Source organism: Pelecanus crispus, chromosome 1 (genome assembly GCF_030463565.1).
Source record: "Pelecanus crispus isolate bPelCri1 chromosome 1, bPelCri1.pri, whole genome shotgun sequence".
NCBI classification, from domain to species: Eukaryota; Metazoa; Chordata; class Aves; order Pelecaniformes; family Pelecanidae; genus Pelecanus; species Pelecanus crispus.
Window position 1 is genome coordinate 208,413,894 of NC_134643.1, and position 17,087 is coordinate 208,430,980.

The following is a 17,087-nucleotide window of genomic DNA, read 5'->3' on the forward strand; positions in this document are numbered from 1 at the left end:
CACAACATCCTTCTCTCTAAATTGGAGAGATATGGGTTTGATGGGTGGACTGTTCAGTGGATAAGGAACTGGCTGGATGGTCGCATCCAGATGTCCAGATGGAGACCGGTGACAAGTGATGTCCCTCAGGGGTCTGTACTGGGACCAGTGCTGTTTAGTATCTTCATCAATGACACAGTGGGATCGAGTGCACCCTCAGCAAGTTTGCAGGTGACACCAAGCTGAGTGGTGTGGTTGACATGCTGGGGGGATGGGATGCCATCCAAAGGGACCTGGACAAGCTGGAGAGGTGGGCCTGTGGGAACTTCATGAGGTTCAACAAGGCCAAGTGCAAGGTCCTGCACCTGCGATGGGGCAACCCCCAGTATCAGTACAGGCTGGGGGATGAAAGGATTGAGAGCAGCCCTGCGGAGAAAGATTTGGGGGTGTTAGTTGATGAGAAGCTTAACACGACCCAGCAATGTGCGCTCGCAGCCCAGAAAATCAACCACATCCTGGGCTGCATCAAAAGAAGCATGGCCAGCAGGTCGAAGGAGCTGATTCTGCCGCTCTACTCCACTCTCATGAGACCTCACCTGCAGTACTGCGTCCAGCTCTGGAACCCTCAGTACAGGAAAGACATGGACCTGTTAGAGTGGGTCCAGAGGAGGGCCACAAAAATTATCAGACGGATGGAACCCCTCTCCTATGAGGAAAGGCTGAGAGAGTTGGGGTTGTTCAGCCTGGAGAAGAGAAGGCTCCAGGGAGACCTTATTGTAGCCTTTCAGTACTTAAAGGGGACTTATAAGAAAGATGGGAACAAACTTTAGCAGGGCCTGTTACAATAGGACAAGGCATAATGGTTTTAAACTAAAGGAGGGTAGATTTAGACTAAATGTAAGGAAGAAATGTTTTACAATGAGGGTGGTGAAACACTGGAACAGGTTGCCCAGAGAGGTGGTAGATGTCCAATCCCTGGAAACATTCAAGGTCAGGTTGGACGGGGCTCTGAGCAACCTGATCTAGTTGAAGATGTCCCTGCTCATTGCAGGGGGGTTGGACTAGATAATCTTTGGAGGTCCCTTCCAACCCAAACAATTCTGTGATTCTATGACTTGCCCCACTGGCAATGCACTAAATTCCCAGAAAGTATTAGTGAGAAACCAATGGCTGAAATGGGATACAGTAAAATAATGTTAATCTATGACACTTATCTATGATTTCTAAATTATGCCATAATTATGCCACTTCTCCCTATAGTGTGAATTTAACTAATTACATATCTTCTGTTAAGAAAAAATGGAATAATATCTGCCCCACATAATAACAATGTAGCTTCTTCATGGGTCACTGGAAGAGTTGATCTTCTGATCACTAGACCAGCTTAACATGACCCAAGAGAAAGGAGGACTTGACGTATTTTCCCAACTATTGCTATTACAGCTATTTCCTAAGCAGCAACAACTGACTGCCAAGAATCCCAGACATAGAGGATGACTTAATAAGGTAGAGTAATAGAAATACATTAAATCTGTGTGGCAGCCTTACCTTATATAGCCTGTATTAATTTATACATAGAATGAATTTGTAAGTTTCATCATCTTTAAATTTGGGTAAGTGAAAAATTAGAATACTAAACAGTTTGTAAGACCATTTCAAAAATTAAATGACAATCAGGAAACTGAATACTTCATGTACAGAGAATTTACCATACGAAGCATTTTTCACCTCAAATTGTTAAGCCACAAATAAAAAATCTGAATGTGCATGCAATAACTGAATGCAGTAAGGCAGCCCTAAAAACTAGACACATATTTCACAGTACATCAATCAGAAGCCTTTTTAAAATATATTTCCTTCTTTTTGTCATACTACCATTCATTTATTTTATTTCATAGAGGATAATAATTAGGTGTAATGTTAAAAACACTGATGCAGTAAGGCAGGTTACAAGAAACTTTACACTTTCTGTAATTACAAAAAACACCTCCATGACATTGATCATGTGGCCAGTCCTGTTCATTTTGTCTGCCCCACTTTTGAAAAGAGGCATGCTCTTTTCATAGTATCACCACAGTTGAAATATTTTTTTTTTAATGCAAGTAAATATCTGATCAGTCATTTGTTCTCCTCAGCATTATAATGATGAAGCTGTGTTAACAGATCAACTGATGAAGTATTTAATCCTTGAAGTCTGATGTCAAATATACAACAGCATCACTCAAAATATATCAATTTGCTAGTGAATAGCAGATTGATTGTAAAGTCGTAAATCAGTCTCTCCTTCCTTATTAAGCTGCATCCTTGAAATTTGGTAGTGTTGTTTTCTGTAAAATCAACTATGATTTCACCTATAGCACAGAAAATATTATTCCTTTGCAGCTACTTTCAAATGCAACACTTTGCTAAAGAAGAGGTAAGATTTTTTTGTAGACATCAAATGACTATAACAGGACTATAGGAGCAGACTTTCAAATTGTATGTGTGTAGTATGCATTGACTTTAGCTGAATACTTGCAGTGCCCAAACCCAACGTGAAGCTTTCACAAACCCCCTCCAAATTATTTTGTTCAAATACAAACCTTAACAGACACTACAACATCTAGCAGTTATCACTAGCAATCAGTGGATAAAGTCAAACTGGATAAAGTCAGCATTTGCAGAGCAGGGCAATAAAACAACACTTTTTAATGCTTTGGAAATTATAAGCTTTGAGTATAAAGCAGGCCTTTAATAACATGTAGTCCTGGAATCTCACATTTATCTGTTATCTGGAGAAATCCAAACACTTCTCACAATGACTAACAGAACGATCCCTGAACTCAAAGACATCCAAGCTGTGTTCTGTATGACTGCTACGTGACAAGGTCAGAAAACTCTGCTTTGGTCCATGACAAATAATACAGAAACAGTCTGCAAACTTATGGTCTGCAATTTAAAGGTTTTTAAATGCCAGAGAGAAGCCAGACTGCAGATACTGACATTTTCAAATTACAGCCAAAATTATATGACACTGAATAATTAATGAAATAAATTCTGATAGCCCTAATAACACTGATGCAAAAAGTTAGCACTTTTGCCTACCTGAAATGTAATATTGAATGTTGAGCAAGCGGTAGTCTGAAGACATTTCAGAGACACTCTTTCACTTCCCTTTCCCCCTAAATATCTTCAGCATATTAGAACATGTATGCCAAACAACACTTTCTTTTTATGAAACAAACCCTTCCACTGAACGCTGCTTAATTTAAAAAAAAAAAAAAAAAAAAAAAGATGCTCCCACTAAACTCTTACCAGATTTTGGAGTTGTAAATAAAGCTCCACTGTTACCAACAACTGGTATTGCATAAGGCTTTGTGTTATCCAGCTACTTATGTCAGAACAGTCTTCCTGTGTGCAATATAGTCCCCAAAAAATTGATGGATTTAAATGAACTTGTACTACACTTATTTCAGAAATACAGTAAGTATTTTTCCTCATTGAGCAATCCATTGACTCGGTAATGTTAGGTTAATGGTTGGACTAGATGATCTTAAAGGTCTTTTCCAACCTAAACGATTCTATGATTCTATATCACAGTATCTATTTCTGCACTTCAGTAATTGAGGTAGAAATCAACTTACCCTATGTTTTTCCTTTACTTTCTTCCTGTATTCTTCTTTGTCAAATTTGTCTTCTTCCCGCAGTATCTCTTTCGCTTTATCTAAGTTGATACCACTGGCATCATCTTCCTCATCTGCTTTCGCAAAACTGGATTTTTGCACAGGTGGCCACTGCTGCACTAACTGAATTATACATGCCAACAAGAAAAATAATGGTTAGAATAATTTTTTCCACATCCAAGTTTTGATGCCCTGAATATTCCAATACGCTATTTTTCTAGACTAAACAAAAAGGCCATTTGCAAAGGAAACAAACAAAACTTCTGCACAATACAAAATGGGATACCTTATTTAACAACATATTCAGTCAAAAATGAGTATTTGAAAATTATGTCTCCATTACATCATATTACTGTTTAACAGATTCACTTGAACTTCTTCCCCTATTTTTCTCTCTTTGCCTAATGAAACAAATAATTTATAATCCTGCTAGTCATTTTGTGAGAAAAATGGTATTTGCTTTCAAGAAATGACTCCAAAATACATGCAACAGAACAAAACACCAGTAAATCTAAACAGTATATTTTCATGTAAACAATCAATATTCCAGCATATTAACTGAGAGAAAAATGAAAGAAGCCTTCATCACATAGTATACAAAAAACCATGACTGCAGGTTCATGTTGTGGGGGAAGCATGGAGGACACATATGGAAGGTTTAATTGGTTATTGTACAAAAACTGGATTGGAAATGTTTGATGATTCAAGTTTGACTTGTGGATGACATGCTGAACACATCCAGCTTCTCTTAAATATCTGAAACTCTAAACTGAAGACAAAGACTAACTACATATTCACGAAAAAATATCCCCACCTATCTTATGACCTCATGGTATGAGCAGACTTCAGCTGGGAGTAGTCTCTGCAAAAAACATTCTTGCTTATGGATTGGTAGAGTAGTAACTTTTAAAAAGAAACTATATGGCAGAAAATATAGAATGTCTTTCAGATACAAATGCAAAACCAAACAAGTTTACGACTCCCTAATGCACACAGGGTGTTATTCACCTGGATACTGACAAATGCAACTTACTGTTTCCACTTCCTTTTGTAAAAAGGACTTTGTGTACTTGTATATTCTAGGAAGGTACATTTCTTAAAGGAGTTTTATTTTATCAGAGAGAAGCATGTGGAGTACGACAGTAAAACCTGAAAGTGCAGTTTTACACAGCTCAGGAAAAAAAGCAGGAACAACCACCATAGATGCAAACTTTGTTTCCTTAAGTAAGTCACCCTTTCTCTATTGTGCTACTTTTCTAACTATAATCTTTGTGCTATTTTTTCTTTTCCTCCATCCGTGGTCCTTTTTGCTTCATTGCATGGATACATAAAACATTTGCATATGTATTTTAAGATGAGACAACAGCTTTTGAATATCTAAAAATATCTGAAAATAATTTCCAGTCAATAGGTCAATCTCTAAAACCTTTTAAATTTTGTCTAATGTCAGTAATTATATGGCTATAATCCCTTCACCTGCAATATAAAATGCTATATTTTATTTGTTCACAAAAGTAAATTACATACTTCTAAAGGTGACCCCTCTTTCAGTTTATGCCTTACTGAAATTAATCTGGAGTTAAAAAAAAAAAACCAAACCACTTTTTTCTTAACACTGGAAATGGCAGAACAACATACACAGCAACTGAAGCTGTGAAATCAAATGTTAGAAAAATTTATAAAGTTTGGAGACTTGCTAGTGAGGTTATCGCCACAACAAAACCCTAGAGTGACTAGCATCCACAATAGCTCCTTTCTGTACCAAATCATTCCTTTTTTCCAGAGGCTATTAAAAGATCTAATTAAATTACTGGCATAAATTACTGACATATTTCAATGCACTGCCACATCAGCACCAGTAGGCGAAAATTTGGTACTTCCTTAGCTTTCCTAACAACACTTGCAATAGTGAATGCTGGAAAGAAAACCAAGGACTTCCTCTCATTCCAGTACATTAACTCAAGACTTGGGGAAGCTTGGCAAATACCTACAGGAAAATAATTTTACATTTCTGTGAGGAAAAAATAGGCTCTTTATTCCACCTGAAATTGAAGACAATAGGCAGAAAAGAGGTACGGTTCTGTGCATCCACTAACTGCTCTCATGTAAGTATCTTACACATACAAAGGTGAGAAGAGGTTGCTGCTCAGCATTTCTCTTTTTCACAGTGGAACTGAATTCTGTATGGAAGCTGAACAGTTTTGCAAAACTTAAACCAATTACAAAAAACACACACTTCTGAAAAGCATATCTTTTTATACAGATATAAACTGTAAGTACTTTTGTCTTTATAGAAACTACAAATTCAGTTCCCGCCAAAATAACAGTTATTTTCAATTGATCTTACCTCTCCATCTTCAGTAAAGACTATTTTTGTGTTGACTTTAAATTTCTTCTTCAAGATTTTTCTGGCTTCTTGGATTTTAGTTGCTTTTTTCTTCATCTTTGATTTCGATGCATTCTGTATAAAAGAAAATGAGATTTCTTATGGGGTTTTTCCTACTCACAGAGTATATACCTCAAACGTTCTGAAAAGCAATTAGATGTATTAAAATATAATTCCTAAAACACATGAGTAAGAGTAATTTCCAGTAAAAATTAGCTAACAGGCCTTTTCATTAAAGTGTTTTAAGCAGGCCATATCATGAGGAATTCATTTACTCTGTTAACAATTCAGCATAACTTAAATCCTAACAGCAGCAGAATGCCTGACATTCAAATCTCACTCACCTTTTTGGGACAAGGACAGTAGATTCACCAGCTTACACTGTTAGCAAGCCTCATCAGACAAGAAATCCAGTATAAATGACTGAAGCTATTAGCTACAACTGATCAGATACCACTTTCATCTCACTTGTCATCATGTTGTCCGCAGGCACCACAGCACACCAGTTTGAGTTATTTCTGTGTCAATGAAGGGCACAAGGGGCCATGCAAGAACCTTCCTATTTCATAACTCTCGTTCCTTGCAGTCCCATCAGGATGCGGAACATCACTGCTAGGAGACGTTTGCCACACTTTGCATTAAATAACATTTAGAATCACAAAAGTTATTAGCATCATAGGAAAAAAGCTGTAGTGAAACAAAGTGGTGAAGATGCCAGGGAAACTAATAAATGAGTCAGCAGAGATTGTGAAATCCAGACATTAACACTGTTTCCAAGAGGTTGCGGTTGTTCTTTCCTGGCTACCACTGAGAAAGCAACACTGATCAGAAAAAGCAAATATTATCAGCAAAACACACTGTATAAAACACACTGATACTGAAGTTACATTTATTTTTTGTGTGCACAACTTTGCCGATAAAAATAAGAGGTCACTTCTATTTTTGACAGAGATTTTTGAGTTATCCAGAGTATTTTCACATTTTGGAGGTAGTTTGCAACTCTGGGAGGACCCTTTTAATTAATTCTGTAAAATACAGTGGAAAATAAATTGTCACATCCACAGATGGCCCACACAGGTTTCACAGAGCCACCCATCTGGTGGTAACATCATGGAACCAAAGATCATGGAGCTTCATGACCTCCAGCTCTTCTTCTGAGAGTTCTCCTTTCAAGAACAAAGGCCATATGTGTTCAGGCATCTACCGGGACACCAAACACACAGAGGACATTTTAAGCAATAACTGCCATTGTAGGAAGGATTCTATAGCAAAAGATATTCTGCAGGGATATGCGGAGACTCCATAGAAGACGACCCACGACTCATTCATCATCCTGTAAAGACTGCAAAGCTCCATTACTCAGGAAAAAGTGCCTGAAAAACATTCACTAAACTGTCTAAACTGTCTGAAAAATAATAGAAAGTGGTCAAAGCAACCAGAGAGAAAAAGGAAAAACTGAACTTCTTTCCCTTATCTTTATTTTGGTCATTTTAATCAGTTTCATGTTCTACACCAAATCCACCATAAAAGGAAGCAAAAAAAATTAACTCAGAAAGTCACTGTCATTATGGTCAGCACACTAATGCACTGAAATACAAACTATAAAAGAGAAAAATTACAGTCTCCCTAACAGGAAAAATGGTTTGTGACAGCTACTGCGCTGCGTTATCAAGTAACGACCATATCTATTATAGAAAATAGTAACTGTAGCAGCATTTACGTCCTCAGTATGGTCATACGATTTTTGTTGCACTGTGCAGCTACTACTAACAAGTCCTACGCACATCTTTAACAGCTCAGAAAGCTGTGCTATTCCCTCATTCCTGTTGCTCATCCACAAACACAAATTGTTTGAGAGTCTGCATAAGCATAAAACCCTTACTGCAAAATATGGACTACTTAATAGAACAACAGGAATTTTCCAGAGGAAGAATTTAAAAAGAGATGTCCTTCAAGGTGGTAGGGTGATACTTCTCACTACCACAACATTTTCCTATCCCAGTTGCTTTTGGGTTTGTTTGGGGGTTTTTTTTTTTTTCTTTTTTAAAATAATCTCTCATTTCTGCACTGCCAGTATTACTGGTACCAGCATAATATGCTAATGTAAAAAAAAAAAAGGTGACTGAAAGTTTCAAATTGGTACATCAATATTTCATAAATTGTATTTAAATGTGAATCTCAGCTGTTTACATTTCTTGGTTTAAAAAAGGTTTTCCTGGCTAAAGAGCACAAATATCCAATGGGCTGTCTTTGCATGCATACATAGGAAATATTTCCAGTTGTACCCTGTTCTCCCTCCCTCCTCTGCATGATTTTGAGAAGTATTTTGATGCCGCAAAGTAGCATGGGAAAAAAAAAAAGGGGGGGGGGTAGGGCAAAATTTCCAAACAAAGAGGAGGAGGAAACAAATGGGAAGCTACACTCCCTCACTATACACCTAAAAAGCATAATATAAGATCAGTGTATGAATTTGGTAGATTTACAATATGCAGCATTAAGGAAAGCTAAGAGATCAGAATTTTAAAAAACATACAGGAAAGACTATTAGTATAAAACTCTACACACACCATAGATAATTAAACTGCGGGTTTTATTAGGATGCCTTCATTGCTTTACTAAACTGAACACACTTCAAAGACAATGGCTATCAAGGCTCCCTCAGCTTCAGACACCATCTCCTAACTGACCATCACAGTTTAAGACCAAATGGTCTCAGATACCAAAACACTTTAATCACAGATGTAGGCACAATTTTACATAATACGTGATTTCACAGTTCAGCAGGACAAGCGGTGCAGCCCAGGAGGGAAGTTGGGTGGGTTACTGCAGCAGTTCCTCACAAGGCCTCCCTGTCCCTAGGGGAAGGCTACATGGTCCAGGAGAAGAGTCAGGCAGGTCAGCCATGGCGTGTATATAGTCCTTGGGCTACCGTGGGGTCCCACAAATGCTGCTTTGGTCCTCTCGTGGAGAGCTCTCTCACATTGTTCTGGAGTCCCTATATAGTCCTGAAGTCTCTCTCTTGTCGCCTAAGTCTCTCCCTCCGCATGTCCTCAGTAGTGCCTTTCAGAGCATCTACTCCCCGCATTTCAAGAGCCTCTTCCCATATCTCCTGCCCCAGTGGCTACCGCTCTATCTTCAGTGTATCTGAGCCAGGAGTTCCTCCAACTGGCTGCAGTCTTGATGCAGGATAGGTTGTTTACATCCATCTCACCTCATGGCCTCCTCCGATGCCTGCCACCCCTGCAACCCCCTCACCCAAATACCTAATGCCCTCACCCAGATTCCTAATGCCACCACCTGTCTTTGCTTGGGCCCCATATTTGAATGGCTACATTGAAACATCAATTGCCCACCAAGCAGGGATCTGATTCATCCATTGTAAGAAGCATAATACCAATGGATAGCAGACCTCAGGCTTTCCTAACCTTCAGTGCCAATCCCCAGTTCCCTGCCTTTTCAAGCCATTCTGCTTACTCAGTTCCCATTTTCATCTTTTGTACTAGAAGATACCTGACAATTTAGAAGCAGCAGGTTGGCACTTAACCCTCATTCTTCATGGCTTCCTCTCTTTTCTTCACAATGAGTTCACCACACCAGCAGACACCACCAGCTGCTGGAGGCTGCCAAAAGATCTCCTCCATCTGTTAACCTCAAGTGCTGCAAAGAATACAACTGTGGCAGGAGTAATGACTCCTCTCTAACTGCTCAGTAAACAGCTGAAATCTGGGGTCACAGGCTTTGCAGGCAGAAGCATTGTCACATCAGCAGACATGAGTGAATGGAGGGTTTCTGCTGACAACCACACCTTGCCCCTAATGCCAGAGCAAGGCATGGAGCTGAGCATTTTAAAGCAAGCTGGAAGTGCGTAGCAGCTCTCCACACTGGCCAGTTCACTCAGAAAACGGGTAGATGTGGCAGTTCGGAACATGGTTTAGTCTAGTCTACCCTTGATTGGCTTAGAGTAGACTTGGTAGTGTAGGTTAATGGTTGGACTGGATGATCTTAAAGGTCTTTTCCAACCTAAATGATTCTATGATTCTATGAAAACAGTGCGTATCAAAACCTGCTCAACTAATAACTACCTCAGTAAATTAAGTTTCTAAAGCTGAATTATACCATCAAATAAGCTGTCAATCCAAACAAAGCGGGCATGCGTGATCTTTGAAGACCTGATGCACAGGTTTTCATGTTGCTGTTAAATATCAAAGGGATTCTGCGGCTGAACTGAAGTGGGTAACACAAGTTAAAGCACCAGCCGGTGCACGCACACTTCCCTGTCAATGAGAAGAGGCTGCCTGCTGCTCACCAGTGCGTACATTTTTCCCTATGCCGAATAAAATAGGCCCTCAAGTCTCACCTTGTCTTCTATGAAGATGTGGCAATAGTTAAACTGATTAAACAAGATCAGAGTGATAATAAAACTCTTTAAAATGGTATATAACAGTTAAGCATGAGAAGTTGAGAGTCATGCAAGTTTATAAAAATTTCATAAAATGCAGGCTCAGCTGCATGGTTGGGGGATTTTCTATTGTTACTAATCAAAAGCCTAAATTTCTTCTTCCTTTTGCACATGCACATGCCAGCTGGCTTGCTGGATTATTTAATGAGTTAGAATAAAAACTAGCTCTTAGAAGCACAGAAGATTCAAACATTTTGATATATAATCAGAAACAATACAGCTAATATGCAAGTTCTTTTCTATTTTTCTCAAGAAAAAGCAGGCTTTTTTTTTCTGGCTTAAAAGACCTGATATTCTTAGCTGAATCTATGACAAAGGTTCTCTAAATGAAGATACTGACAAGTTTAAGACATAAGATTTACTATTTTTCAATTACAATTTTTTTCTGAAAAGACAGGGCATCAGAAACACAAATGTCAGTAAATTTTGCTATTCTAATATGGAATATTTTTTCTTATTAATACAATTTTTAAAGTCAATAGTTTAGACTGAGTATGTAATCCTCAGTAACTCAGGATCAAAGCACTTACAGTCTCTTACCGTAACCAAGACAAACATATTTGCTTTGACCTTTGGAGTGTTACAAATCATCAAATGTAAAGTTTCTTTGTTTCTAACTATAATTTCTTTTGTAATTCAACTCAACAAGCCTGTGAAAGCAAGCACAGTATATTCACTACAGAAGCTGTCTAAAGACAGAACTACATTATTGTGGTGGGGTAAAATATCTGTAGAAAGAAAAGTTATAATCAATTTTCCAGTCCCATTATCTATAACAAGCATTACTGCATCATCTATAACAAGCATTACCCCATTTTCTAGGGGGTTTGTGGGCTTTCTTTCTCCCCCCTGCTTATACCTTACAATTCCTAGGAAGAATGGTGCTGTAGCTGCAAATATTTTTCAGTCTCTCCCAACATTATTACATTACTTTACCCAGAATTCAACAGCAACTGCTGCCCTGGAGGGCACAGAGGCATGGTTTTCATCCGGCAGGCACTACAAAACTTTCAGAAGATTGAGTATCCTCCAACCACTAGTTTAAAGCAGCCTAACCATAGAGCATTACCTCTCAACCCCATAAACTTCCCAAACACAGACTACAAGGCTTTGATTACCTACAGTGGAGATAAGGCTAGAGGATAGAGAAATTTTCACTCCTCCTGACAAATATCTAAACATAGAAACAGCAGTGAGATACAAACTTCACAGAAGCAAAATAACCAGACTTTGAAGTCCAGTCCATATTACTTCAAACACCTACGAAACTCTAAACATCAAAAGCTTCCTCTTAGTAATACAATTTGACTCAACCAGCCACCTATCTTCCCATTGAGTAAAAAGGACTAGAGAAGCAGAAATCCTAGGATGCGGCATGACCCAAGGACACATATGGATGCTGCTTTCCTTCATGATCTGTGCTAGCTAGGTGGTCTCTATTTTAACTTCCAGCCCACTTCTCTGCAACAAAAGCTATTTCAGTCCTTCCTGATTTCTGCTGACTGCTCACAAGCCACAGGCTGCTTTGCGCTGTCGTGAACACCAGAACAAGCCGAAGCCACTGAGAAGCAGCAGTGCAAAGTTCTTCAAACCATCCCTCCACTTCTACAACACAACTCCTCCAGCCTTTCCTAGGAAAACCAACTTCTTTTGTTAACATGTGTTGGATTTTTTTAATGTAATACAAGTGAGGCTAATTTTGCTTTGGTGAAATATTCTAAGGTTTGGGGTTTTTTTAATTAAATGTTAAAAATTAGGAAGCTTAAACTCACAGACACTATCCAACCAACTTGCATAGTATTTAAATATGTCAGTGCGCACAGCTTTTACCACGACAGCTGTGAAGATACGGAAGTAGGCAGGTTGGTACTCAAAAGACAAAACCAGCACTCATTATATGTTGTTCTGTTTGCTTCTCTATGAACTTTTAAAGCACATCAGTCAAGTATCAAGAGCAACATGATCTTGAACTTTTCAAGTGGTTAAATTAAAAGGGTGGATTGATGGGATTCTTGTTTTGGAGTGTTTTTTCTTCAGGGTGTTACTGCGTTATCTTTGTGTCATTTTGGGTTTTTTAACTAGCATCATGCAAGATTTCAACCAAGATACTGAAAAAGCACGAAGTTAAAATTACTGGTTGGTAATTCCTTATGCAATATTACAGTTTAAACAAGGAAATTCTGGACAGCTAAATTACTTTCTACATCTATGCATTATTTGCTTTCCAAACCTATTGAAAGAATGATGATTTTGAAAGAGACCATTTTCCAAGGTAGAACAACCTACACAGAGAACTGATCATGGCTTTTACAGCAACAGTTGTGAATATAAGGATAAATCCAGGTTGGCATTCAAAAGAAAAACAGCACTCTTCGCATATAGAATAGCATAGATACGAATCCTTTCAAAACCACAGCAACAGGATCAAAAAAAGAAAAAACAGAGGAAACAAGAAAAGCTTCTAATAACCACCATTCAGTATTGCTAACCACATTATGGACAAAGACCACAAGACCAGCAGTTCACCAAACTATCATTCCCGTTTAAATTGCCCTTCAGATCAAAGAAACAGCAACAGACACAAGAAACCATAGCAAAGACAGAACTGTACTGTAGCAACCACACGCTTAGATGATGCTTGCCTTTGGTTTTGATTACCGTTAAGATGGAAGATTACATCTGAATCTGAATTTCATTAGAGTTTTGTGTTTTGGGTGCAACAGTTTGGTTAGGGAGGATGTCTTAGTAAACAACATGCTATTACTTTCTATAGAACAAATTAAATTAAGCCATGAAAGTTGAAAAGAACTAAACTTAAGATTAAAATCTCAGTATTTAACACAAAATGCAAGAGTGAGGATTAAAAAACTTGCCAACTTAAAACTTGCTAAAACAACTGGAATTTTCTGCAATATATTTACATGATGAGCTTGGTTCTATGTTTAGACAGGTATTTGCTACAATTCCTTGTATTTAAAAAAGGTATTTATTTAGGAGATAATTTTTACTTGTATATAGACTATAATAACAGAAAAAAAGAGGTGCCAGTAAATGGTTCCATGCCCAGTATTTCTCTCCAACCACAGACAAGAACCCAGCTTAAGAACAGAAATCTTTATTAAATGGTTCTTCAATGATAAATCTTACTCCCATTTCTAACTGACACGAGAGTTAACTCTAGAATAATTCTAAAACACTGAAAACAACTAAAATGATTTTCTACTGAATTATTACGCTTTTTCTATGAATGAATGCATACTCCATGTGATACCTGACTGTTTATTTCAGCAGCTGCTATCAAGACTTAAAATTGGGAGTTTTGGCAAAGGCTAAACAGAGATAGAGGTTGAAGTTTCTCTTCCTAGCAAGTAAATAAAAAAAAGCAAAGATTAAGAAAAAGATGTTGATAAGGCAAAGTTTACATGAAATTACTGAACTTAATATTTGAATTACAATTTTAAAATCAAAACCATCTAAACAATGGCAAAGACACCAGCATTTTCAAAACAAACTATCTTTGCAGAACATTCAGGGTTCCATCAGTAGCTCTGCACTTCAAACTATGAATTTAGATGAGAGAAAGGATTTTTTTTATTCCATACACCCCTCTACCCTCATTCAGTTAAGAGGTTTACTTCTGCTTTAACTATTTCCTCTTGTTTCTTTACAGGTAATTTAGAAATGCTTGGGTACTATTCCTACTTCTGAAATGTCTTCTGAAATACAGTTCCTGTATCCTCACAGCAACATTTCTCATCTACAAATTTAAATCCTGGGGGGAAAAAAGTGCATCTGTATCCTTCTATCCCTGAAAAAAATTTTCATTGCTTTCATTTCCTATTTTGAAAAAAAAAAAGTTAATGTTTTACCCTGATATAAAATCCCACGATACCAGAAGAAATCATGAATGAGCAGCACTGCACAATTTTTCATGATTTTTTCCTCCTTATTTTTCTCTCTCCCTCTGCATTCTTCTTTTTTTTCCTTGTTTTTTTTTTTTTTCCATTTAATATATATCCCTGACTCCTCCACAGAACAGTAAGATTTTAAAGAATGCTTTAGTGAATAGCCAAGCTCCCCCAGCCCACAAAACAAACATTTGAGTACTATAAATTATGTAATTGTACATACAACTCTAGTATCTGCATATGCCAACAGTTTTTGTCACTGATCTGCAAAATCACTGCACCTCATTTTCCAAATCTTTAAGTATAAGAATATTATGTAAGAAATAAGGGGGGGGGGGGAACCCTAAGTTTATCATTATAAGATCTAATATGGACAAAACTACTATTTAAGAAATTTGTGAGTTATAGTAATTAGATAATATCTCACTCTGAAAAGTGTCTCTATTTATTGCACTGGACCACAGAATTTTTCAGCACAGCTATTGCATTAGCCCAAAAATCTCTGTTACCTGTGAGCAGCAATGACATCCCCTTCTAAAGCATTAGGCCTTTAGCAACACAGGACCATGACTTCTCATGTAGTTCATTTAAAAGAAAGGTGTATCAGAGAATAGTGAAGTACTTTTATATATTCCTAGGCAAAAAGCAAATTAAGTTATAATTGAGTATGCCTGACTAAACGAAGATAAAGACATCCCAGAAGACTGTAATTCAAAACCAAACATATTAACACAGCTTTCGTTTATTCTTGGGACTAGAATTGGTAGAAAAATATATTTCAAAGAAACACATACAAGCTAAGATATCCTAATAACTCAAAGACTGCCTCAGACTGAAAATATACAAGATGTATACAGTAGTGATTAATACCACTAGTAACTGCATTGCCAGATCAAGACATAAAATGTTTTCATTCTTCCCCTCCCTGTCATTACAAGGTAACGCATCATTACAACACAATCTTCCTCTGGTAAAATCCAACAGAAATGCACAGTAACCATTAAATTCTACACCCAAGAGAAGTAGATGAACTGCTTGTAGTTATCCTAAGCTGAAGATTATATCTTAGTAAATGAATGAGTGTTCCTCATACAACAGCCATTAACAAGCAAAAAACATGATTTTGTTGACTGCTATTTACCCTCCTATTCCAGAGCTTCCATTTTTGTGAGCAAGAAAAGGCCATCATGAAGATGCTATTTCCAGCAAAACATGGCAAATTAGAAATAAGAGCATGAACATGTCTTTGATATTGAACCAATTTACAAATTACTTCAAACGTAGCCATCTTTGTTCTGTCACTTCCAAAAAAAAAACCCCAAACCAAAACAAATGAAACAAAACAAACAAACAAAAACAATCAACCAACCAAACCAACCCCAACCCAAACCCCATAACACATTAATGTGGAGTTGAGGAGCTACGAAAACCTGCACCTGCTTTGCACCTTTTATTCTCTTCCAGATCTTCAGCAATGACAACGTTGAGATCTTTTCTCATTTTCCAGCAGCTGGAAGATCCTGCCTATTCAATCCCCCACCAATAGTCGACATGAAACAAGGCCCACACTCAAAATGGGAGTGAGAGGAGACAAGTAGGAAGGGGAGGGCTCCCTCGTTTTGCATGAAAAGAACCCCTAAGCCCTTCAAGTGTCCTGAGAACGTGCTACATTCTGGAACTTGCATTTTTTCAGTCTCCAGAAGAACCAGAATTGCTCCTTCTCTCCCAGGCTGCACTTAATATATTACTGCAAGACAGTTAAATTGAAACATTCAGAGAAATGTAATCACTGAATGATACAGCAAGAAGGCAAAGCAGAGCTGACATTTAATGAACTGAAAATTTGGGGCTTTTTTTTAGTTAAAGATTTTTTTAATGTGACTGTATTTTCTAGTAGTTAAGACACAGCTACTCTAAAACAAAAAAACCCAAAAAAAACAAAAAAAAGACTTTTCTGCAGAATCATTAAGGCAGCCAAGGCTTAAATAAATGCCATAACATCATTAAAATTATGGCTTAAAAATACTCCGCAGAGAAATCTTAAGTCAAAAGGTTAGATGAGAAGACCACACTTCCATGCTCTTTTTCTGTAAGGTTGAAAATATTTTACCATCCATGAGCAGTGTGACATTCCCTTTCTCCCTCAAAAGCCACCATGCATGGCCCCAAGAACACAGCGGCAGCCAAGGCTGAAGCTTCTTAAAACATTTTGTTGGCTATATTCTCCTGATCTGCCATCAGAAAGTAACAAAAAAGTTACTTCGCAAAGATAAATATAGTTACCTCACCTCTCACTCTTCCTCCTTTTGCACATGCTAAAACCCAAAACTATGCCCATTTCATTACCACACCACAATGATATCCTTCACAGGCTATGACCGCAAATAGCAGAGACTGCACAGTTTTTGAAAAAATACCCAAAATTGATTTTTGTTCATTTGCGCAGTGTAAGTTTTTAAGCAGTAGATTAGTGTGATAACCATCATTACTTTTTAAAGAACTTTACTTCATCTTTAGATTGACGTAGATGGCACATATTCCTTCCCCTTTAGAGGCGTCTAAACGCATTTCTCTGAGTGCAGAAGAGCGGACACAAGTAATAGCATTCATCTGGCCTCCACCTGGGCACAGCACTACTGAGGCCACTTAAAAGAGAAAGAAGAGGTAACACTAGTTGGCAATCTGTGAGGGTT

General features: G+C 37.7%; 1 protein-coding gene across 1 annotated transcript in view; it reads right to left on the reverse strand.

Moving 5' to 3' along the window:
• DDX10 (DEAD-box helicase 10) overlaps nt 1–17,087 on the reverse strand; it is a 199,064-nt gene that overhangs the window by 78,040 nt on the left and 103,937 nt on the right. Inside the window, exons 14-15 of the mRNA XM_075713234.1 lie at nt 5,989–6,102; nt 3,603–3,764 (exon numbers count right to left, since the gene is read on the reverse strand). Of these exons, the coding sequence (XP_075569349.1) occupies nt 3,603–3,764; nt 5,989–6,102 (276 nt within the window). The remainder of the gene's footprint in view (nt 1–3,602; nt 3,765–5,988; nt 6,103–17,087) is intronic.